The following is a 25,276-nucleotide window of genomic DNA, read 5'->3' as shown; positions in this document are numbered from 1 at the left end:
AAGGTGCTTCGATAAGTGCATTCAGTCAAGAAAATTTACTTCAGCCTAAGGGCAAGTCAACAGGCACATACATTTTATACAGTATTAAAAAAAGAACTGAACAAGAACAAAAAACAAAACAAAAAAAATCAGCAGATTTAAAACTACCTTATGTTACCTTTGTAGATGCACTATAATCGACAAAATATGGGGAAACAATTCAAAATATACACAACTTTAAATGAACAAACATTAGAAATTATATATTTTCTAGGACTGTAATAAGACATACTACTTTCATAAAGTAGCTATTTACCGTATGTAAGTAATTTCCATAAAAGCTGCTAAGTTGCTTTGACTAACTTCTGTGCCTTGATATTTTGTGGCACTTTTATTTCTTTTCTGATGGCAAATCACCTCAATACATCAATACGGTTGGGTTAAGATTCTCCTTGAACAAATGGATTAATTAATTAAACACAGGCTGGCATCGAGGATTGTTATTCAATAAGATTAGCAAAACTGTTTCAAACAGATTCCAACAGAATCTCCTTCTCATATAAAAACTGTTTTTTTTTTTTTGTTGTTGTTTTTTTTGTTGATTTTTTTTTTTTTAACAGAGGATAAAACTGAAAACATTACTAAACCACAGATTCCAAAGGTGCTAGCATACAAGCAGAAAATGTACAGTGTCTCTACAGGCTGATATAAGCTTGTGTTAGACAGATGATGCATTACTGGCCTTACAATTTACAGTGCTTTGCTTTCTGAAGATCAGCTATAGTGTACATGGATTACTGAGACACACACATCCTGATTTTCCCTGAGCCAATAAGGACTGGATTCGATCAGTGCAAACTTGATCATAATACATCACTGCTAAACTTTATTTCTTTATTTATTTTAGATAGGTTTATTTGGATTAATGTAGTGCTTAGCATAAACTGATTTTAGTTACACAATATAATAGTACAGAATTTGTAGCTAAACTAGCCAGATATCAAAATACAGCACTGTGTTAACATTAGCTAGCTAACTAGTCAGCTTCGATAACATCAATGCTACTTTGTTAGCAATAGTTTGACAACTGACATTAGGTAGTTCACCAATATGCTAACAAACTAGCTAATGTTTAGTAAACTACCATGCTGACTGAAGTGTTCCCATCAACATCATTCTTACAAAAGGATTTATCAAAGCTACGGGGTTAAGACAACTTATGTAGTTTAAGCTAATGCAGTATTAGCCTCTTGAAGCAACAAAATTCAAAAGATTCGATACCCAATTTTACTGTACACCTATGTTATTAGTTAAAGTAGTTATTACCAAGCTCACTAGCTATTCAAGTGTAACTATTACAATGACAATAACCTCCATTATAGTGCTATTGTCTAGCTATTTATGTTTAGTTATACCACAGCACTATCAAATTCTCAATTAGGACTGGTTAAAAAGTGTTAATTTTCTATGTAATTCAAATCGCAGGTTTATATTAATGTGCTCACATGAATACGGTATTGTTTCGACACTCGCATTATCTAAACCTATGTAAGATTTGTAACAGTCAGTAAGTGTTCCACATAGGACAGTCTTCAATGCATTCTGATTTCTCTGTAACATGATGAACATGGCATGCACTTTCTGCCTTACCAACTTGAAGACAGCGGCCAAAAAAAAAAAGAAGAAAAAAAAAAGAGGCAGGTGAGGGAACAAGTTTGTATAGCTGCCATAACGTAAGCGATAACAGGAACTAACTCGTACACCATGCACAGTCCATAACATTAAATGTAACAATAAAAGGATAACGGTATGAAGTGTCATGTTTAATAAATTGAAAAAAAACTTGCTGTGGTATAAGAGGGAGAAAACACTTCAATTTTTGGGATAGTAAGAGCAACTCTGCTTTGCTACGGGCCGCATCACACAAACCCGTTTTTGATTATTTTGCTGAAAATGTTTTATTCGTTATACAACATACTCCTTCACCGCATTCTTATGTAATTCCAAACTAATCCTAGTTAGCTAGCTTTAGCCACGGACTTCTTCATTTTTGTAATTATTACAAAATGTATTTCATTTATTCAATCTGGCCTAGCAGATATTCATATAATACCAAAACACCTTCAATTACACAACGTACAGTAGTTTTCAATGTGTGTGATTTCTGAAAGTAACCCATACGTATCAGGGTGGACCATAGTATTGTGTCGTTTGTGAAAGTCAACTACCGGTGAAGAGAAGCCGACGTGCGTACAGTCCCCTCCGAAACTATTGGAACGGCAAGGCCAATTCATATGTTTTTGCTGAGTGACAGAAGACATTTGGGTTTGAGATCAAAAGATGGAAATGAGAAGGAGTTTTTAAAATTTCAGCTTTTATTTCCTGGTGTTTATATGTAGACGTGTTAAACATAGAACATAGCACATTTTCTATCAGACCACCCAATTTGTAGGCGAGCAAAAATATTGGAACGTGCGACTGACAGGTGCTTCATGTTACCCAGGTGTGTCCTGTTAGATTTACTGTTTAAACAATGAATAGCTCTGAACATCTACTCTTGGTTTTCGCCTTCAATTTCACCTGCATTTGTTGTTAAAAAGGATAAACCAACATAAAGATCAGAGAGCTGTCTATGGGAGAAAAGCAAGCCATTTTGAAGCTGAGAAAAGAGGGAAAATCAGTCAAAAGCACTGCGCAAACATTGGGCATAGCCAATACAACAACTTGGAATTTCCTGAAAAAGAAAAAAACCACTGGTGTACTGAGCAACCAAACACCGAATGGGTCAGCCATTGAAAGCAACAACAGCTGATGACACAAACATTGTGAGAGCTGTGAAGAAAACCCCTAAAACAACCAACAACCTCCATAGAGCAGGGGTGAAGGTATCACAATTCACAGTACGAAGAAGGCTTCAGAGCAGAAATGTATCTTAATCTTATCTGTTCCTATACTTTTGCTCACCTAAAAATTGGGTTGTCTGATACAAAGGTTCTATGCTTTATGTCGTTTAATACATCTAGATGTAAATACCAGGAAATAAAAGCTGAAATCCTAAACTCTCGTCTCCATATTTCGATCTCAAACCCAAATGGGTTTGAGGGGGACTGTATGTGTATGTTTAGAGTTCAGAGATCAGTTACAATTATTGAAATTCATTTTGAATAACGTAGTGCAGTGCGAGAGAAATGTTATTTTGCTAATAGGAACAATTTTACCAAACAATTTTACTCATTAATAGAGCAAACACTGGTCGAAATACCAAACTTTGAGTTTAAAAAAAAAAAGAAAAGAAAAAGACGACAATCAGCTGTTTGGGAACCAAAAGATTTGACCCTTATTGGTGAGCTGAACTAAAAGACCCATCTCGCTAAAAAACCCCAGCCATAATTACCATCACTAGAGGACTGACTTGGCATGAAAGACCACGACAGAGTACTTGCCCTTTCCTCAAGAAAAAAATCCAGACCAGATCAAGACTATATACAGTTTTCATTCTGATTTTTGAAGCTTCTTTTAAAAGGGAAATATAAAATGTGAAATAGAACCGTAGTGTCTTCAGTCGATATAAGTTTAGAATATGCATTTTTACATATGTTTTCAGCTCTGGAAACAATCGCCCATGATTCCCATTCATTCCAGTCTCTTGTGGAATTAAAATTGTGGAATACACTGTGGAATTAAAACCATGAGCCAAGTCCACTAAAAGGGCAGCTAACCTTAGAGAAACTAGTCATATGATCAAGTTTGCGACTAGCTGATCAAATCTAACTTTCAAATTTCGCACCTTTCACTCATAAAAAAATCAGGATGTGCACCGAGACCCTGCTCTACATCTGACATGTGCATGATGTATGTAACTAAAGTATGTTTAGACATCGTGTGAAAATTCCTCTGGAAGCTTGGATTGGTCCAGTACACTCAAAAAAACAAACAAACAAACAAACAAACAAACCTTAAAAAAAAAAAAAAAAGGCAATGAGAAAATAATATATGAAATTTCTTCAGCACATCACGATAACTGTTCGCTGTCAAAAACAAAGTTAACAAAGTCTGTAGTGGCGGTGAGGTCATCCTCCTCATCCTCCTCTTCCTCCTCCTCATCGTCATCATCTTCATCCTGAGCTGAAGATCTTGGAGGGAGCAGGCCGTTGTGCTTCAGCATCGAGTCCTTCGAGCCTCTAGTGTGTGCCTTCACACTCATCTCCCTGCAGTCTGTAACTCTGCTGGCCTGCTTTCCGGCCATCTTTCTCATTGGTCTTTTCTCCGCCCCGTCCTCTTCTTCCTCATCCGATTCGATACGGTTCAGGTTTTTACGGACTGGTCTCCTTTCCGCGTCGGACACACCGGCGTCTCCTTCCTCGTCCGATTCCTCCTCTTCCTCGCTCGTACTTCTTGCTGGTTTCAGTTTGAGCCGTTTGTGCCTCTGTTTCGAGTCTTCCCTCGTCGACTGCCTCTTTCTGCCTCGGTGTCTGCCCCTCGAGTCAGACTCCTCCTCGGGCTCAGAGTCCTTCGAAACAACAGACGCTGGAATAAAATGCAGATAAATTAGAATATAAAATAATATTAAAAGCTTTAATCGAATTAACCGATGTTTAAAATGTTATTTAATTAACCGTTAATCTCTGTACCAACAGAAATTAAATTTACACCACAGCCTTGTTGAATTCTCAAATCTGATTGGTCAGAAGGTGTTGATTAATTTTCTTTAACAGCATCCGCGACAGTGGTGCTGGCTGTAATTCAAATCACAGATTTATATTAATAGGCTCATCAAAGATCATTGAGATTACGGAGGATGGTACCACTTAAAAACCATGAAGATGGCTTAGGACTACAATTGCTATGATAGCTTTAGGACTGCAATTACCACAAACAGTTTTGCACTCAAGCCTCCAATGAACAGTGGAGAAGTTCAACAAAACAGACTTTTTTTTTTTTCAAAACTGTAATGAATTTTCCTGGTTACGCAACTATTTGAGCATGTAGTATCCGCACACTTATAAAAGGGATTTATTTATAATCCTACTATCCAGCGTCACCCAGATGACGATGGGTTCCCTTTTGAGTCTGGTTCCTCTCAAAGTTTCTTCCTCATATCGTCTCAGGGAGTTTTTCGTTTACCACCGTTGCTTCTGGCTTGCTCATTAGGGATAAATTAAAATAAATAGGCAGCTTTGGCTCGGTAGAGCGGGTTGTCCACTAATCGTAGGGTTAACGGTTCGATTCCCGGCCCACACGACTCCACATGTCGAAGTGTAAATGGACAAGACAATGAACCCCAGGTTGCTCCTGATGGCAAGCTAGCACCTTGCATGGCAGCTCTGCTACCATTGGTGTGTGAGTGTGAATGAGAACCAGTGTAAAGTGCTTTGGAACCACTAAGGTTAAAAAAGCACTGTATACGTGCAGACCATTTACCATAAATTTATACATTTCAAATCTATATCCTCTATATAAGGGGCAATCGCCATTGTTAAAATCACTATACAAATAAAACTGAACTGAATTTGTAGCTTCTCTGTGGCATGACAAGCTGCATTTTTTTGGCTTATTAACTTCAAGCGAAAGGAAAAGGAAAAGGTTGGTGAGGGAACGATTGTTTATGAACTTCTGACAGATGTAAACATGTCATTAAAATCTTCAGAACGTGCAATTAAAATTCGGGTGTGGTATCGACATCACACCGCCCTGACATTGACTACTTCCCTGTTGTATTTCTTTCCTTACTTATTAATACAAGTAAGTTTAGCAGTATAAGGTGTGTATTTTTCCTACAAACATGATACCATGCGATCTCAATACAGAATCAACACTGTAAATAAGTGACCGGGTCCATTTAGAACCATTCTGATAGGATACAGTGTGACTCAGTAGTGTGCAAACAGGTCAGTTTTGGTCTACTATAATATATTTTCCAACAATAGTTGGGAGAAACAAATGTATTATGCAATTAAAAAAAAAAAAAAAAAACAACAAAAAAAAAACAACACACACACAAAAAACCCCCCCACAATATATACAGATAACTGTATTGATTAAGTCTTGATTACCAGCCAAATGAACACTGTTGAGAACTGGTGCAGACATGATCGTAGGTACAGAGATGTGTGCACTGATTAGAACTGGTAGATTTAAAAGGAATGATTCAACCAAACATGAAATATACACAATTCTCCCTTTTATCCTAAATGTACTTCATTAGCTAAAACATGTTTCGTGTCTTCCAGCCTTGGCTTTTCACTGGACCTAGACAATGTAGTGAATGTAGGTAACAAGTAAAGAGAAATTTATATCTACCGGTTTAATAGTAGGCAGTCTCAATGCTAAACAGAGAAGAGGATACTGGAAGTCCAGACAGTAAAATGGAGGAGGGCGGACTCACTGTTAGAGCTGGAGATTCGGCGACGACGTGGCGCTTGGTTAGTCTTCCGTTCTGAGGTTTTCTGTGACCCCTCGGACTCGGACGTCTCGCAGTAGTTAATCTGGGCTTTCTGACTGCGCCGTGACCGCCGCCTGCTCAGATTCACATCGCCGTCACTGACATCACTGGAGCCCTCAGTGTCTACAGCAGGGTAAACGGAAGAAAGACAACATGCGGTCTGTGTTACTCTAAAAGTTCAATGTTTAGTCAATGTCCCACCTAACTCTAGATTAGATTTACAATGGATAATAATCCTGAGTTCCGGTTACTGCCGGTGAGGAGTTTTATTTTTGCACGTTCTCTACTGTGGCAGTGTGGGTTAACTCTGGGTTCTCCGGTTTGCTCCTACCTCCTAAAAACTTGACAGTAGGAGGATTGTCTATGCTAAATTTCCCCTAGGTGTAAATGAGTGTGTGTACATGGTATGTGGACTGGTGTCCCAACTAGTTTAGACTCATGATCCGCTGCAACCCTGGATCAGGAGGAATTCTTTTGACAAAAATCCAAGATGGTCAACAATAAGCGCACTTGAATTTCAGATGTTGGTGTACATTCACGTCAGCATGCTAGAGGAAATTATACGCAAAAAACAACAAAAAAAAACAACCTGAATTTAGCGCAACTTCAAATGATATAATGAAAAAAATTCAAGTTGTTGCAGTTCTTGACCACAAGGTGGTGCAGTCACAAAACATCTTGGGTGCATTCAGGGCATGCTCTTGAAGATACTCATCAGGTTTCTTGATATGTATACGCATTGCTGAGGTATACCCTCACATCCTGTTTTTTTTGTATTTGCCAGAACGTTACAGGAGAAAGGTTCTGAATATTCCTTTGATAATATTTCCTTTGAGCAAAATTCCTTTGATAACTTCTTCAGAAATTCGATAAATTCTTCAGACAGGTCTTAAGATAATGTGGGACAAATTCGGTGAAGATTGGACACAATTTGGAGGTGGAGGAGCTAAAATATCAGTTAGACGTAAGCAATTTAAGCATATTATTCTAACTTTTGACCAGTAGGTGGCACTGGTATGAAATTTGTTGCATAGCCTCAGGTCATGGTCCTGAAGATGCCTACCAAGTTTTGCATCAGTGCACCAAGTTGTTGCTGCCAAATTTGGTGAGGATTGGACAAAATTTGTAGCAGGAGTAGCAACAAAATCCAAGATGGCAGAAAATATAATTAGGCAGAAATTGATGTCATAGGGTGTGTCGAGCTCGTCTCGACCCAGGGAATCCTGACTTTTAAATTATGGACACACTGTACAAAAGTTATAACCAGAAAAAAAAAAATCCAAATTAGGCTTAAAATTGACCGAAGGTGGTGCTAGACCATTGGCAGGACTTGGCCCAAATTTTGTCAAAAATGTTCCTTAGACCCTCCCCAATTAGTGTGCCAAATTTCACAACTTTTTGCCAGACAGTTCTATGGGCTGCCATAGGCACTCTAGACAGAAGAAGAAGTAGTAAAGGTATAATAATAATAATAATAATAATAATAATAATAATAATAATAATAATAATAATAATAATAAGTTGCCTATGCACCTTTGGTGCTTGGTCCACTAATATTAATAATAAGCAAACACTGCTAACAAGAAACTCCTAGTAAACAGGGAGAAAGAAAATAACACAAATTTACCACAAAACTACTAGTGCGTATTTTTGTTGCTGCTGTTTAGATGTGCTCCAAGCAACAGTAACAAAATAGCAAGGCAAAGTTTTGCTGTGACTGCTATGTAAGAAAGAGCAGCTCCTCCATTTTTCCTGTGATTTGTGAATTACCAGTTCACCTACTGTGCATAAAATCTGTGAAAAGCAAAATAAACTATAACCAGAAACAAATGTGTGACTTTCACATCCCCAGGGCTCCAGGAAAAAAAAAAAAAAAATACATAAAATAAAAATCTAGGTGCCATTGGCTCCTAAACTCAAAATATTTAGGCGCCAATTCAAATTTTCAGGAGCCAAAATATAGTGATGTCATATGACATACGATGATATCATTGTTAAACAGCTACCTCACATTGCCTTTTCTTTCCCCTCTGTACTGTCTGCCTTTGTTTACTGTGCCTCCCATAGTTTACACAATGTATTCTTTACATACACGATATGTGCAATGTTCAGTAGATCATATTGAGTCATATTACCTTAAATACTTAAATGTCCAGTCATGTTTCTTTTTTCACTTTTTTATTCAACTATGTACAATTAGTTGTTTCCTGCTTATTCAGGCTCAGAGTCATGAAGGCCGCATTGAATTTTATTTTCAATTCTCTCATCTCTTTGTCTGCGACTTGATCACTAGCACGTTGCACGATTGGGGTGGCACGAGGGGCAGACCTAGCAATGACACAATCCCTGGCGTTCTCATGTTTTTTACTGTAACCATGCTTCTTCACGGTTTCTTTTTTTAAAATGACTCGAACCGGTAATGAACTCTGTTTTACCGGCAATATCTTGTCCTGCTTTAGCACAAAAGCTGCAGTACATTTTCCCATTGTCATAACGTAACCAGGCTCTTGAAGCCAAGCTGATTTAAACGGTCTTGTCGGGATGGGAGCTGCAGGGACGGGAGAAGAAGACTGCGCATGGCTGTAATCAAATGTAAAAGATTGCACTCCGATTGAAACGGGCTGGGATGACTCGAATGTCACTTGAGAACTTTCACTGGTCGAGTTGGTCTCAACATCGTCGGCATCTGATGTAGAGGAGGCAGGGTTTGGAGGGGCAGGGAATGAGAAAGTCTGATAGTTTTCGTTTGCGCATATCGTTTTCTTGTCAGCTGGCTAACGTTAGTTAACTACGCAGTTAGCTAGCCTACATATAACGTTCAAATTCACAAATATATACATTCAAATTCCAACAAACTAAAATCACATCAAGCTAAATTAAACACCTTTATTAAAGTTAACACTTCCAACTTTTTAACCCGATAAACGTGACGTTAAACCTGTTTCTGTTCATCTATACAGCCGACGCTTCAACCACTGCAGGACAAGAGTGGAGTTTATTTATTGGAAAGCATACAGGAGTGCACGTGACAGGGCAGGTAGACGCAGGCGCAAGAGACGAGAGTTAAGTAGCCTAACACAACAAGACGTATGGTCATTTCTATTTGATTTGTTTTTAAATTTTGTTTGTGGGTAATGGTGGCCACTGGTGACTGGCAGAAAAAACGTGGTCGCAAAATTGAAAAGTTAGTTGCATTGGAGACCATTTTAGTCGCCATCTGGAGCCCTGCATCCCAGGTCCTTTCCCCTTCAGTGAATTAGTTTTACCGTCCTGGAATTTTATTCGCATTTGATCTGACCGCTGCTGCGACAGTTTTCAGGTGTCTCCCATTTCGCTGTAATAAAAAATGGTGTCAAAAATCGTAAATATTGGCACCTCTCACAGATTTAAAAGTGCAGCTCATAACACTGTATGGGAGGGGGCGCTAAAACATAAAAATCTATGCAATTAAATAAATGGTTAAAGATCTATAAATAACAAAAATGAATATAAGAAATATGAATAAAATACTATGTCAAAGACAATGTCAAAAAACTAAACTGTGTTACAACCATTATTGTAAAAGAACAGTATTATGACTAATGTAAATGAAAATGAAACACTAAACATAAAGTGATAAAGATACATCACACAAAAATTAGGAGGTTGTGTGTTCCAAATCTTTACAGCATAGAAACATAATTGGGACTACAAACCCATCTCTTCCTCCTCTTCTTCTTCCTCTTCCTCCTCCTCCTCTTCCTCCGAAGAGCCTCGCTGGCGTCGAGCCGATCTGAGTGTCCTCTTCTTGGGTCTCTGTGTTCGGCCGTTCCTGGCCGTTTTCCTGATTGGAGGCAGGCGGTCTACGCTGCTGGAGATGCTGCCTCTCTCACTGCCGTCCCAGGATACAGCATCAGCGTCGCTGCCTCCATCGTCCCCAGACACCACAAAATCATCCTCCTCCATACTGGGCTCGAGGAATGGGACAGAGGAAATAGGACAGAGAGGCATGATTACTGATGTAAGGGGTAAAGCTGCGTGACTCAGTGTTAGTGGCGAGATGATTGTAAGATGGTTCATCTGCTGTGTGTAAATATTACGATTTCAGCCCTTCTAGAATGATATGGTGTGGGGAAAAAAATAAATAAATAATTTTTTACATTTAAAAAAAAAAAAACCCTCACCTGTCACTGATCTGAAACTCGTCCTCGCTCTCCTCCTCATCCAGTGTGCTCTCGCTGTCTAAATCATTAAGCCTCCGGCGGCGTTTCCTCTTCCGTGGAGCAGGGGTTTTCACAGGCTGTCGGATCTCTTTAGCTACCTCTTTCTCTTCCTGGTCTGTGATAGCAGCCATATCCTTACCAAGACTCACATCTATGGGAAATTACACCAACTTACTCCAAGGAACGGAACAAAACTGACATCCTGACATTCATCTGCTTGTGCAAGCGCACGTGCCTACCTCCTCCGTCTGAATTCTGCACTTCTTCCTCTATTGCTTCGTCGATCGCTTCATCAAAGTCGTCAAACCTGGTCGTTAAAAATGAAGAAATCAAACATGATTTACAGCAGGAGAGATTGTCAGGTTTGAATTCTATGGCCCGTCCAAATCACCTGTAACTAATGGACTTCCTCTTTCGTGTTGATCTCCTCTCTAGGTTCTTACACTTCTTTGCACCTTTTTTCTTCTCTTGTTTTCCGTCCTCTGCATCAGCGTCCTGTGGGCAAGAAGATGATGATTCATGGATTAGGAATCTTCCTGGTCAAAACTACTGCCCAATTTACTGGTATGAGGTACAAATATTTTCTTCAGATTTTTTTATTTTTTTGATGCAAAGGTTTAAACCGAAGACACCGCACGAGTTTTGTATGCATCTCATGGACAGCGTGAGCAGGACTCATCAGAAGTGGCAGCATGGCATGGACAGAAGTTATTCTGATAATTGCACACCTCAGAACGCCTGTCAGCCAATCAGAATCTAGAATTCAACAGCGCTGTGGTAGAAACGGTTTGAATGCACTCCGCTTCCCTCCCGGTGCTTCTATGCCTCCACGTCGCGCATTACAATGGTCTAACGCACACCTAGCTGCGTTTTATCCTTTACGTATTTACTAGACCGGAGTATTTTATAAGTACATGCTAAACAAGATCGAGTATAATTGAACTGTACTTACTGGATTGGGTATGATGTTCTCCACGCTGATTCCCACATAGACCAGGCGCTCACGCCTACAGACACGAAAACATGAGTGAAAATTAGCAGGTCTGAACTAGCGTACACATCGACGAGCTGAAAAGTACAGGAAAAGCACAGAGGTCCAACAGGCAAACGGTGTTTGTCAGGTGTGTGTGTGTGTGTGGTGTCTGCACCTCCTCTCAGCTCTTTCCCGTTTCTTCAGAACCGTGTCCAGGTTCTGCAGCTGTTCCTCCAGCCTCTCACACAGCAGCTTCTGAAAATTATAAAACACAGCTATTACACTCTATGCCTGCATTCAATATACGATTACGATAGTAAATAAACCTCGCTTTAAAAAAATATATATATATATATATATATATATATATTTATTTATTTATTTATTTTAAACTGGTGCATACCCTTGGTAGCACTATGTGTAGTGAATAAACAGTCTATGATGGTCTTGTTTGTACTTCCCAGTTGTAAGCTCATGCATACAGAATAGTACAGCTGGCAATGAAGAGTGTTTGCTTTTATTTTCCCTGTTGCTCTCCTCAGTTTGGTCACCTGCCAATTCCCACTCATCAACCAGCTCTACCCAATCACGCCAAAGCTACCGGGGAGGGTAAAGGCTAACACGTGCTTCCGCAGAGACATAAAAGCCAGCCGACCGCATCTTTTACAACTCCTGCTCGTGCAACATCACAAGAGCGGCGTTACAGACACAGACGAAAGCTTTATCCACCCTGTTCCACATACATGAGCTCATGGACCCCGAAGATTGAGCATCACTCTGATTGACCGGGGGGGGGGGGGGGCAGAGACAGAGAGAGAGACAGAGAGACAGAGAGAGAGACAGAGAGACAGAGAGAGAGAGAGAGAGAGACAGAGAGACAGAGAGAGAGAGAGAGAGAGAGACAGAGAGACAGAGAGAGAGAGAGAGAGAGAGAGAGAGAGAGAGAGAGAGAGAGAGAGAGAGAGAGAGAGAGAGCATGCCATCCCTTCCACCCAGCAGCAAGGTTATATTTGCCCTCTTGACTCCCACTTACGGACAGCTTTGCCAATGTCAGGATTCGATGTCAGGATGATGAGGGCAAATGCTTTTCTGGTGTGCATTTGAATTTATGCCAAATCGAATTTAATAACAGACTATTATTTTATATAACGGGATACAGCTGAGGGGGGCACGCTGGCTGAGTGGTTAGCACGTTTGCCTTGCACCTCTAATGTTGGGGGCTCGATTCCCAGCTCCACCCTGTGTGCGTGGAGTTTGCATGTTCTCCCTTTGCTTCGGGGGTTTCCTGCGGGTATTCTGGTTTCCTCCTCCAGTCCAAAGACATGTGCTGTAGGCTGATTGGCATTCCAAAATTGTCTGTAGTGTGCGAGTGTGTGTATGATTGTGTTCCCCGTGACAGGCTCCAGGCTCCCTGTGACCCTGTGTCGGATAAGCGGTATGGAAAATGGACAGATTGATGGATACAGTTGAGCGCAAAGGTTTACATCCTTTATGATATTTGGGTTGAAAAATAAATAAATAAATAAAATAATAAAATAACCTCCATTTTATAGTTTAGCTACTAAAATGTGTTAAGAAAATGAAATGTTGGGTGTTTAAGACAAGGCAAAGTAAGTAACGAAAACAAATAAAGCAAAACCATCAGGAAAAATTGTTTGGGGAAAAAAACAAAACTTAGTCTCCAAACTGAATTTGAAGAAGGTGGTGTACGCCATATGAAGAAGAAAACTGTTCAAGGATTGAACAGAGGTTCTAGCAGTTAAAAGGCCGAGCCTGAATGTTATTAGAGAATATTTAATGTACGGGGAGACTGGGACTCTGAACTTCTAAGATGATATAAAAAAAATATCTACTATTAAGATCTTAACATTTGAACACTATTTGAACATTGTTTTCTACGTGAGAATGAAGGAGCAGCTGTTAAAACATGTCCTAAGGGAATACAAACATTTGCACTCGGTCCTTCTTAGAACACAGCAGATCTAGCAAATAAAAAAGACTTTTTAATGAATATAGCTTCTGACTTAAAAACCGAAAGCTTTTCAAACCAAGATGAAGAGGAAGAATGGAAGCCAGTTTCACCGGATGCGGCTTTAACGGGAATGTACAAACCATCGTGAGCTAGCTAGCCAGCGTAGCTTCTTCGGGATCCGTTTGTGGAGCAAAAATAAAAAAACAGATTGTTTGGCCATACGGTGTCTGAAATGTCACTTACTCAATATTCATTTCTTATTCATACAACTGTTGTATAGTAGCAATACCGCGCTTGCAATCGTGTTGTTATGCACTGACTTTGTCACTACTCACATGCTGGCACGGAGGGCAGAACCACTCTCCATCAGGAATGATCATCAGAGGAGGGCGCAGGCAGGCCGTGTGGTAGCCGCTGTCGCACCGGTCACAGAGAAGAATCTGGAAGTAAAACCCGTTGATGTTAGATGATTAGAAGGAATCGATTCATTTTAATTCAGTTTTATTTGTAGAGTGCTTTTAACAATGGACATTGTCCCAAAGCAGCTTTACAGAAAACATAATCAATTCAGGATATAGATTTTAAATGTATGAATTTGTCTCTAATGAGCAAGCCAGAGGTGACAGTGGTAAGGAAAAACTCCCTGAGATCCCACGCTATGAGCAAGAACCAGACTCAAAAGGGAACCCATCCTCACCTGGCTGACACCGGATAGTACAATTATAAATAACTGAATAAATCCCTCAAGGCAATGCCACCTTTACACGGTACAATTTTCAGCAGACGTAGACAGAAATTAAAAATCGTTCTTAAAAAAAAACAATCAAATAACCATTTGAAAAAAATTCATTCATCGGTCGGGAGTTGATATCAAGGTCCAACATGTATTGTCGTGTTATTGTATTTGATATCGTAGTGAAAGAAACCCCCCCTTAAACAGGATGACCGCAGAGGATTACACAAAACTCACACAAAATCACCTACAAATACATAAGGAATAATCCCCAGCTAGGTGTGCGTGACACGAATTTAATGCACGACATGGAGGAAAAAATAAATACATTTTTTAAAAGAACACCTGACGCAAAGCGGAGTGCGTCAAAACCTAGCCGTGGCTTATCCCTCTTATACCGTGGTCACTTGCCAGCATCGACAAGTTAAAGTTGTCATCAGTGTTTCCAGTGCACAATTTGACTGAAAGGATAAAAATACCGGTTAATTTTCGTTAGATCTAGAATTCTGCCCGCTCTAAGTCATACACATAGATAAAGTAATGCGATAAGATCACATTTATTTGAATGAATCATAAATAGTTATCAGAGAGAGAGAGAGAGAGAACGTGAGAGAGAGATGTACATGTGAATTATCTGCATCTGTGCTGCGTCTCTACTAATAATGAACTTGTGAGTTTAACTGTATGTTACTATGGTTACATCGTTTACAGGCAGCGTGTTCATTTAGAAAGTTGAGTAAGCTGCCAGGAACTCGGGAACTACCGGTGTATTAAACGGATTGACCGCACAGCCGATCAGAATCGACTATTTAGACAGACTAAGGTATAAGTTAGTGGTAATGGTGAAAAGTCATTGTTTAAAATCACTAAATATAAAACGTTCCCATTCACCAATGTAACGGCTTACAGGCCTGGCTGCTCCAAACGCATGCATGGTATCTTTGGCAGCTGTACGAGCGGCCAGGCCTTTAAGCTGTTACGTTAGTATACATATTTACGATTTATTTATCATTACTTCAAATTCACGTTGAAAAACGGACATTCCACGTCGTCCTCTTTAGGCTATCCGGATGCGGCTCCAAATTCCTTTTCTTCGCCTATGAAAACGTGTTTTCTGTAGGCGCAACATTACTGCTATGATTACAACGAGGGCGTGGCTCTATTTATTTCATGATGTACGTAGAATGCAACACATCTATCGTTAGAGACTCTTCATGGAAAACTATTTTCCATCAAGCTACAACTTGCTGGTGTTTGCTTTGAAACTCTTAGAGAGCTCCTTAAGAATGTGTGTACTAACTACTGATTCGGTCAATATGTTCGTGAGGAATGACATGGCTGTGTGGCCCACCAGTTCAGGGTGGTTGGGGAGGCTGCAGTGTTTACAGGCATCTTCAGGTGGAGCTTCCTCGGAATGCTGTGAATCCAACTCACTCTTCTCATCGTCTCGCTCGGCTTTGCTCTCGCACGCTGCGTCTGCTCCTACTTCGGTTTTGCGAGGTTTTGGAAGTTTCGACCAGCGAGGCCGCCTGTGTCGTCGTTTCCCCTGGAACGTGCACAAGACAGATACGTTGAACTTACAGACGTAGAGAGTTCGCATGGTTTTAATCGCTAAGGAATGTTCTGCGTCGACACGTGAACAGCTCGGTACCTTAGCAGATTTGATTTGTCCATCGGAGGGGAGTTTCTTGTGCAGGTCCCTCTTGTGAAGCGCTCTCTCGTCTCCCTGATCCACGTGCTCCTCAGAGTCCCGTGCCGCAGAGGGCGGTGTGTGTTTCCGCTCCTGAATCTCTGCCAGCTTGGGACTGGGCTTACAGATTCTGGCTGACCTGCGGAGCTCGGGGGTTCGTCTGTGAAGCGGGATCTTGATCTTGAGACGAATTCCCTCCTTCTGAAGCTCGGAGGACACTTCTTCCTCGTCGAGTTTATTCCGATTCTCCCCGGTTTGCGACTTGAGCTTGGCTTTATCAGAGCGCTTTTTTCTGGAACTTTTCAACCCTTTTTCTTCTGCAGCTTTAAGACAGCCCGCCATATTACCCGTTCCTCCATCGAGGACCGTTGTCGCTTTATCCTTCCTGCTTCCCGCCTGCTCTTCCGCGCTACCCGCGTCTTCCAGCTCTCCTACCGTTTCCTGCTCAGTGCTAGACCTGATAACCGACTTCCCGTCAGTATACTCCTTTTCGGCATCGGTCGGTAAAGCCAGCAATAACGCAGCTCGCTCCTTTGCGTCTCCACCAAGAGCCTTTACTTTGGCGTCGCTTTCTGCGTGCTCGACTCGGAGCGTCATCTCTTCGCTCATGCTCGAATGATGCGTGGCCTGGGAAATACTCGGCTTTCTAACTACAACAGACTGCCTTACATTCTCAGCTTGCGTCGCTGCAGACTTAAAGCTCTTCGCATCCTGATCTTCATGCAGTCCGTTTCGATCCTTCGTGGGATTTCCCGAGCCATCAGCCGCGGGAAACGTTTGCTTTCTCTCAATCGGGCCCATGATCACACCGAAACCTACGTACTGTTCTCTTTTGTTCGGAGATACGACCCCGTCACGGACTGAGTCGCTGCTCTGTATCTGCTGCTCGGAGTTTCCTGTAAGAAGCGGAGGTGGGGCTGTTTTCTTTTCGCCAGCGTGCTCCATCGCTGCTGGGTTGCGTACAATTATGCCACCCACAGAAACACCACCGTTGCTGTTACTGGTATTGTTTACATGGCTGTAAGGACTATTGTCGTAGCCCTCACTTCTTTTCAGCTCCCTCTTTTTCAGTGGTATCTTAGCCTGCTGGTCGCTTTTCATGGCCCTCTCGAAAACTTCCACCGGTTTCTCTTTCTTGTCCTTACAGGAATCCGTCTTTGCCGGAAGTTCCTGTTTGATAGAGCCGGGCGCCATGACGACCGAGATGGCGTTCCAGTGTCGAGGTGAATCCCTCGGCTCGTCCTTGACGAGGCTCTTAATCGTGCTCACTCTGTTGTCTATAACAGGAGCCTGGTCCAGTTTGGGGGTTTCGGTGCCGACCGCTTTCAGCTCAAGCTCTTCCTTTCGCTCTTGTTCTAGTTTAAGTGGCCCGGTAGATCCTTTTTGTTTCATTTCACGTGCTGTCTGACTTTCATCTTTGACCGATTTGTCAGAATTGAAATTCGCGGTGCTCAAGGCAACTGGCTTGCTTTCTTCTTCTGGTGCAGCCTCCACCTTAGCAGCCTTGCCTTTATGTTCACCTGTACGTAGTTACAACAGATGCAGATTCAAGTCACACGCAAACACAAACAGCAATAAACAGATAAAAAAGTGAAAGTGTGAATCAAGACAAGTAATAGCAGTTATACACAAACACAGACAGGATCATAATTATTCAGTAAGCATGGGAACATTGACAGCTGTGTAGTGTTTTATTACCTCCACCGCTTTTCTCGTCTCCTGGGCTGCCAGAAGTACCGTCGTGTCGCTCCTCATCCGTCACTGCTGGTTCCACCTTAGCTTTAAGGAGCTCCAAAATGTCTGCTAACTCATTCCTATTCCTGTTAAGACAAATGATATTGCTCTGCCAATGACTCAGCTTTTAAGAAGTGTGTAGAAGTAAATGCAAACTCGAGGCCCTCAAGACCTACTGCGAGACTCGTGATAAACGTCCGTCTTTAAAAACAGTCCTAACCAAATGCAAATTTACAGATCTGTCCTTACTCCAGATGTGGCCAAGGAGCCAAGAAACGTCTGGAGTTGACTGTTTACTTCTTTAAGTTCTAAAGTGGAGAACATCTATCTCACGCAAAATCTTCCTGTTAAAAATCTTTGTATACTTCTTGAAGTAAGGAAAACTACATGACAGGGCAGGCTGTTCTAGAAAAATAATCAACGGTGGGGTGGGGTGATAGCCTTAGCGCGAACTTGTTACTATAGAAACAATAACGTCAGTGTGTGATTTGCCTTAACTACTGTCTGAGCCGTGCTGTTGCAGAAAATGATTCGACACTTTCTGACCAATCAGATTCAAGAATTCAGCTGAACTGTGGTATACACTTGTGTAAACTCATGTTTTAAAAAAATTATAATAATTTGGCAAAAACAGCACAGATGGATTTACTGAATTAAATTTGGTGTGGAAATATATTTCCAGTTTTCCGTTACAATTCCGTTGCGAAGCGGGATCAAGAGGCAAGACGATACCAAGAGACGCTTTGTCGAATTTTTATTACTTGCGAACTGTTTTGTGCCATGTGTTTCACAGCAAAATCTTTGCTAAGACTTTATTGCTTCTTAGCTACGTTAACCTTGTACTAAAGATGCCAAATTTTGTTTTGGCCAATTGTTCACATTTGGGGTAACAAGAAAATAAATAAATAAATAAACAAACAGTATACATTTCCTTTTTTGGTCAAACAAACTTGTAGCTACCCAGTACCGAATCCCACGAATGTCCCTGTGTGGTATCTTTTAATGTATTTTTTTTTTAATATCAATGCTCAGTCTTGACAATACCAGTCTTCCGATTAGTAAAATTATCAGTATTGGGAATGCTATAATGCTATTGAGTGCGTAAGTGCCAGGATTAGGGTCAGTACGGGTATGGACATCAGCACATCTCTATTTCTGTTTCCTGTGTGTTTTTTGGCTATTATTCACTGACGTCTCCAGATTGTTGCTTCTTCACTGCTTACTTGACAATGCACCTCCAAGACGACCCATCCAGATCGTCCTGCTCCTCCACGTAGAGCCGCACGTTCTGGTCTTGGTCCAGCTGGAACCAGTACAGGAGCCCTTCCTTATCTCTGCCGATCGGTTGCAGGCGCATCTGCTCCGGATCTTCCTCGTTCACTGCCATCTTAAACTTGATGTTGTCATCAAACTGGCTTTCACACAAATACTGGAAAACAGACAAGCAATCGAATTGTAAAGTAATGTAGTGTACTACGGATGGGCCTGTTACTATCACTATGTATTGTATAATATTGGTGGGTGGGTGTGTGTGTGTGTGTGTGTGTGTGTGTGCACGCGTGTGTGTGTGTGTGTGGGGGGGGGGGGGGGGGGGGGGGGCGGCACGGTGGTGCAGCGGGACAGTTCCACGGTCCCAGGTTTGATTCGGAGTTCAGGTTACTGCCTATGTTGACTTGTACATGTTCTCCGGTTTCCTCCCAATTCCCAGAAACATGTCGGCTAGTGAACTGGCTATGGTCGAACATGCCATAGTGGTCAGGGACGGACTGATATCTCATTCGGGGCGTTTTGACACCTGGCTCGTTTTGAGCGTTTGTTTCGGAACCTGGTGCATTTTCTCTCTTAGTTCGGTTGACTTAGACATATACGAACACGGCAATTGGGCTCGGATACGCACCAAAACAATCGGGCCTGGCTGCGGACGAACTGTGCAGCGGTTTGCTTGTGGTCTGAAAACAATCCGCCCCAACGGACATTGGCTCTCTCACATTGGCTGATGTTCATGAGTCCACCATAAAGAGAACACTGGACAACAATGGTGTGCATGCCAGGGAGAAAATCACTGCTCTCCAAAAAGAACATTGCTGCCCATCTGCAGTTTGCTAAAGATTATGTGGATAAGCCAGAAGGCTATTGGAACAATATATTGTGGATTATTTTTGGTTTAAATGAGAAGCATTATGTTTGGAGAAAGGAAACACTGCATTCTAGCACAAGAACCTTATCCCATCGGTGAGACAAGGTGGTGGTAGAATCATGGTTAGGGCCTGTTCTGTTACATCAGGGTGACTTGCCATCATTGATGGAACAATGACTTCTGAATTATACCACCGATTACTAAAGGAAAATGTCCAGACATCTAACCATGAACTGAATCTCAAGAGAAAGTGGGTCATGCAGAAAGACAACGACCCTAAACTCACAAATCGTTCTACCAAAGAATGGTTAAAGAAGATTAAATTTAATGTTCTGGAACGGCCAAGTCAAAGTCCTGACCGTACTCATATAGAAATGTTGTGGAAGGACCTGAAGCAAGCAGTTCATGTGAGGAAACCCACCAACACCCCAGAGTTGAAGCTGTTCTGTACTGAGGAACGGGCTAAAATTCCTCCAATCCAATGTGCAGGACTGATCAACTGTTACCACAAACTGCACAAGGGGGTCACACCACTTACTGAAAGCAAAGATTCACATACTTTTTCTACTCACATATATGTAATATTAGATCATTTTCCTCAATAAATAAATGACCAAGTATAATATTGTTGTCTCATTTGTTTAACTGGATTCTCTTTATCTACTTTAAGGACTTTAATGTGAAAATATGATGATGTTTTAGGTCATTTATGTAGCTATATAGAAAATTCTAAATGTTCAAGCACCTAGATAGATAGTTAGATAGATACATCATTAATAATTAATTAAACAATAATAACCAAACTAAGTACATTTTACTATGTACATCACTATACTCACTACATTTGTTCAATCGTCTTCTGCAATCACTATCAGGGGTCAGAGTCAGCATGGATCCAGAGCGTATCTTGGCAACACTGGGCATGAAGCAGGATATACACCATGCGCGCACACACACCCATTCACACCTAGGGGCAATTTAGACTAGCCAATCCAGCTGTTTTTTTTGGACGTGGGCAGAAATTGGAGAACCTGGATGAAAGCCACACGGACACGGGAACAATAACCCTCCATTCAGACAGTAATCCAAGCTCAGGATCGAAGTGGGGACCCTGGAGCTGTGAGGAGGCAACGCTACCTATTGCACCACCATGCTGCCCATTATATTCACATAAATCAAGATATAATCATCTTGCATTACTACATACAGGTGCGTCTCAAAAAAATTTGAATATTGTGGAAAAGTTTGGTTTTTTTTCCCCCATAATTTATTTCAAAAAGTGGAACTTTCATATATTTGAGATTCATTACACATAAAGTGAAATATTTCAAGCCTTTTTTTGTTTTCATCTTGATGATTATGGCTTACAGCTCATGGAAATCAAAAATCCAGCATCTCAAAATATTAGAATAAAGAACTTATAATACAGAAATGTTGACCTTCTGAAGAGTATGTTTATTTACTCAGTCGGAGCTCCATTAGCATGAATTACTGCATCAGTGCGGTGTGGCATGGAGGCAATTAGTCTGTGGCACTGCTGAGGTGTTCTGGAAGCCCAGGTTGCTTTGATAGCGGCCTTCAGCTCGTCTGTATTGTTGGGTCTGGTGTCTCTCATAGGTTCTCTATGGGGTTCAGGTCAGGCGAGTCGGCTGGCCAATCAAGTACAGTAAGACCATGGTCAGCAAACCAGTTACTACTGGTTTTGTCACTGTGGGCAGGTGCCAAGTCCTGCTGGAAAAGGAAATCACCATCTCCATAAAGCTCGTCAGCAGATGGAAGCATGAAGTGCTCTAAAATCTCCTGGTAGACGCTGCATTGACTCTCGACTTGAGAAAACACAGTGGACCAACACCAGCAGATGACATGGCACCTCAAATCATCACTGACTGTGGAAACTTCACACTGGACTTCAAGCAGCTTGGATTCTGCTCCTCTCCACTCTACCTCTAGACTCTGGGACCTTGATTTCCAAATGAAATGCAACATATACTTTCATCTGAAAAGAGGACTTTGGACCACTGAGGAACGGTCCAGTTCTTTTTCTCCTTAGCCCAGGTAAGACGCTTCAGACATTGTCTATGGTTCAAGAGTGGCTTGACACTATGAATGCAACACTGCGATGTTTCGGTATTATAAATTATTTGCTCTAATATTTTGAGAGACTGGATTTTTGATTTCCATGAGCTGTAAGCCATAATCATCAAGATGAAAACAAAAAAAAAAAAAAGGTTTGAAATATTTCACTTTATGTCTAATGAATCTAGAATATATGAAAGTTCCACTTTTTGAATTAAATTACAGAAAAAACTAACTTTTTAAGAATGAACTTTTCCATGATATTCTAATTTTTTGAGATGCACCTGTACACTCTGAGGGGGGAAAAGAACACTCAAAAGTTCTACAAACGGTTTTCAATTTTTTTTTCCCCCTACAGTGATGAATAATTTGTAAATAATGTAAATATGTTCCTTTCTAAGTAGCACCTTAAGGATGTCGGCCTTGCACTCCACGGACGTTTCTGGGTATCCTTTCCTCTCCAGCTCCCACGCCCAGGTACTGTTGAACTCCTGACACACCTACATTAGGAGGGGGAAAAGAAAAGAAAAAAAAAACACCAACAGATAAGACAAGATGAAATATAGACCAATAAATCATAAACATTACACACATACCTATTCGCTGTATGGATTTTACCTACACCAGGTAAACACAGTGCCAAGTATTAAATGTTTCATTTACCTTAACAAGATACTTCTCCCATCTGTCTGACGTCACCGACTTGCCAAGCTTGCGAAGCAGCTTGACGTGGAGCTCAACAAGAGGTTGTGGAACTACAAAGTCCCAGAAAGGTGATCAATACATCAATCATGAATTACTTGAAAATTCATACATACATACGTACATAAGTGCAAAAGTTTTTGCACCCTTAATACAAAGACATTCAGTGTGGTCTTTTCAATATACATATTTATATATTTTAATTAGGTATATTTTACATAGAGTAGCCAGACCAGAATATGCTTTTTTTTTTTTTTTTTTTTTTTAAATGCATTATTCAGATAGAAACCCAACTGTGTCATCGGCTAGATAGTCACTGTACCGCTGTAATATTTCCGCAAGGAAACAAACAGCCTTGCTGTAATGTGGAAACAACCAGGGAAGCTTCCTCAGACAGATGCGGGGACGACGAGGGTGCAGTAATTTGTTGACACGCAGAATAAAACCACCAGAAAATATGTCCATATGATCAAACTACACCTACGAAGTCATTCGCAGCTTATCAGATAAGTTCATGTTTCCCTTATTTTGTAAAACAGTTTGGTCAGGTGCATTTTCCCTATAAGAGCTTCCACACCCACTGAGACTTTTGTGGATAATTACAGACATTATCTATTATTCAGGGGGTCTCTTACAATCAGTTTTTTTGTTTTTTTTATTCATGCAATGTTACAAACATGTATTACTATTATACTCCTATTAACCTTCTAATGTATGACATGTTACATAAGATAGTGTTATAAACCAAAAAAACTTTAGAAACCACTTTAACACTAAGAGTATCCGACAAAGCACTGCCATTTTAGCCTAGACAAAGAAGAGTAAAATGGTGTGTGAGGTATGACACTAATATTTGTGCAAAAAAAAAAACCCCACAGTGGAAAGGAAGTTTTGACTAAGAAGAAGTTGTGCGCATGCGCAGAAGAGACGGCCGGCGGCTCGGTCCTGTTTGTCACAACGTTGCTAGCTAATGTAAACATGAGCCCGGTTTTAAAGCGTCTACACTCAATAAAACCTCCCACTCTACCATGTTCGCAGTGCTGCTGTTGGAAAACCACGGCCAGGGATTGTCAGGGTATATATTAGAGGAAATATTTAGGTCCCATTTTGGATGTGGAGAACAAACAGCAGCAATGGAAAAATCCCACCTGACAGTTAGCTAGCGGGAATGAGACGCTGTAGTAGTTAATGTTGACCAGAAAACAGCCTAGAGTTTAAACAAATACTAACGAGGCACATTAAACAAGTGATGCACGGCTTCATACGTGGGGTTTATTCTTACTCAACATGCCAGAATAATGGCCTTCTAGCTTGTTATAACGGTAGATCAAACCCAGAAAACTAGCATGCTAGCCAAGAGCTGTGTTTCTCAGTTCTTCAGCTAGTTACTGTAGTACCCTGTTTCCTGCCCTAATACACCTGGTCTCAGTTCTTTAACAAGTCCTTCGCGTTGTTATAATGTGTGTTCGAGCTGTGGAAGGATTAAATGTGGAGTTAATGCGGTGTAAGGCACTGAACTCGAACAGCACTATGATGATGAAGATGATGAAGATGATGATGATGGAGAGACCCTCTCTATACCCATCCCCGACGTCGCAGCAAAATATCCTTTTTCCCCCCTCACCTGATGATGTATCCTGCAAGTATCCTTCCATCTGCGGGAAAGTCATTTCGGGCAGATCCAGAGCAGCACCGTAACGCTCTAAAAACGAGCACACGACGGCAAAGCTCGGACAGAAACCCGGAGGAAGACCCGCTGGAGCTACCGGAGCAGCCATTTTCCCTACCCGGGTTACAGTCTAGTGTGAGATTAAAGCCAGGGAGGACCGAGGCCTGCCCACAATTCACCGCGACGGGGAAAACATCACTACCAGATCGCGTTGTGGATCACTCGGTGATTACAACTTTCAGAAAATGCGTCATGCACAAACCGATCTGGTTCAAGACAGCACTGGCAACCTTGTTTCAGTGCCGCGCCACATAAACACCAGAAATCCCATTATAATGTTTCTGTATATTTATCATTAAACAGGGTTAATTATCAATAATTAGTCTCGTGAACCCTTGCTGACAAGGAAGAGGATGGAAACCATGCCGTCTCCAAGTAGGCGTTACTTTGCTCCCACCGGTATTTTAATAAACCCCGCCTTCCTGCGCTGCAACCGGCTCGCTGTGAATCTGTCCAATCCGTGGCTGCTTGCGTCACGATTAGTAGCCAATCGAGTACATAGGTGTGTCCCTACGTCAGCGCCGGTGCCGGAAGTAAATTTCCGATGCGATGAATGAGCTACCGTTACTAAGACAGATTCGTTGCATGAAACGGAATGTTCCTGAATGTCCTGTGCCATGAAACGCCACATTAGGTTACCCAAATGTGTTCGATATGGTCTGAAAATGTAAAGATTTTAAAATTGTAGTCTGTTTATTCGAACTGCAAGTCCCGTATAGCAACACGACAGTCGTGACATGATACGGTGTTGTCACATCCGGGCACATTGTACTGTACGTAGTTAGCTAGCTATTCAAAATACACGATTAATTATCATTTTTCAACATTAACAACGTGATTGTGTCATTAAATCACTACAGTGTGGTAATTTCATATATATAAAGGATGTCTAAGCAACAGTACGGCT

The 25,276-nt window shown here is 41.2% G+C and overlaps 1 protein-coding gene across 1 annotated transcript; it reads right to left on the bottom strand.

Annotated features, from left to right (window-relative positions):
• Nucleotides 1-16: 16 nt before the first annotated feature.
• On the bottom strand, nucleotides 17-24,765 carry rsf1a (remodeling and spacing factor 1a). The gene is made up of 16 exons (XM_047153246.2): nucleotides 24,265-24,765; nucleotides 22,602-22,693; nucleotides 22,346-22,438; nucleotides 18,949-19,154; nucleotides 17,690-17,811; nucleotides 15,953-17,511; nucleotides 15,653-15,847; nucleotides 13,904-14,008; nucleotides 11,772-11,851; nucleotides 11,576-11,630; nucleotides 11,015-11,118; nucleotides 10,863-10,930; nucleotides 10,585-10,774; nucleotides 10,117-10,367; nucleotides 6,365-6,544; nucleotides 17-4,506 (listed from the first exon to the last, which is right to left on the bottom strand). The coding sequence occupies exons 1-16, from the start codon at nucleotides 24,416-24,418 to the stop codon at nucleotides 3,992-3,994; spliced, it is 3,969 nt and encodes a 1,322-aa protein (XP_047009202.2). The 5' UTR covers nucleotides 24,419-24,765; the 3' UTR covers nucleotides 17-3,991.
• Between the last annotated feature and the right edge of the window lie 511 nt (nucleotides 24,766-25,276).

The sequence above is a fragment of the Ictalurus punctatus genome, chromosome 4 (genome assembly GCF_001660625.3).
Source record: "Ictalurus punctatus breed USDA103 chromosome 4, Coco_2.0, whole genome shotgun sequence".
In the NCBI taxonomy this organism is placed as follows: domain Eukaryota; kingdom Metazoa; phylum Chordata; class Actinopteri; order Siluriformes; family Ictaluridae; genus Ictalurus; species Ictalurus punctatus.
Note: the sequence above shows the minus strand (reverse complement) of the source record. Positions and strands in the feature narration are given on the sequence as shown.

Bases quoted from the DNA above. Each gene is read 5' to 3' on its own strand.
- rsf1a (XM_047153246.2), bottom strand. From the start codon at position 24,418: ATGGCTGCTCCGGTAGCTCCAGCGGGTCTTCCTCCGGGTTTCTGTCCG. The intron at 17,512-17,689 runs GTAATAAAACAC...AACTACGTACAG, and splicing joins AGACGAGAAAAGCGGTGGAG to GTGAACATAAAGGCAAGGCT. The intron at 11,631-11,771 runs GTGCAGACACCA...TCGTGTCTGTAG, and splicing joins CGGGAAAGAGCTGAGAGGAG to GCGTGAGCGCCTGGTCTATG.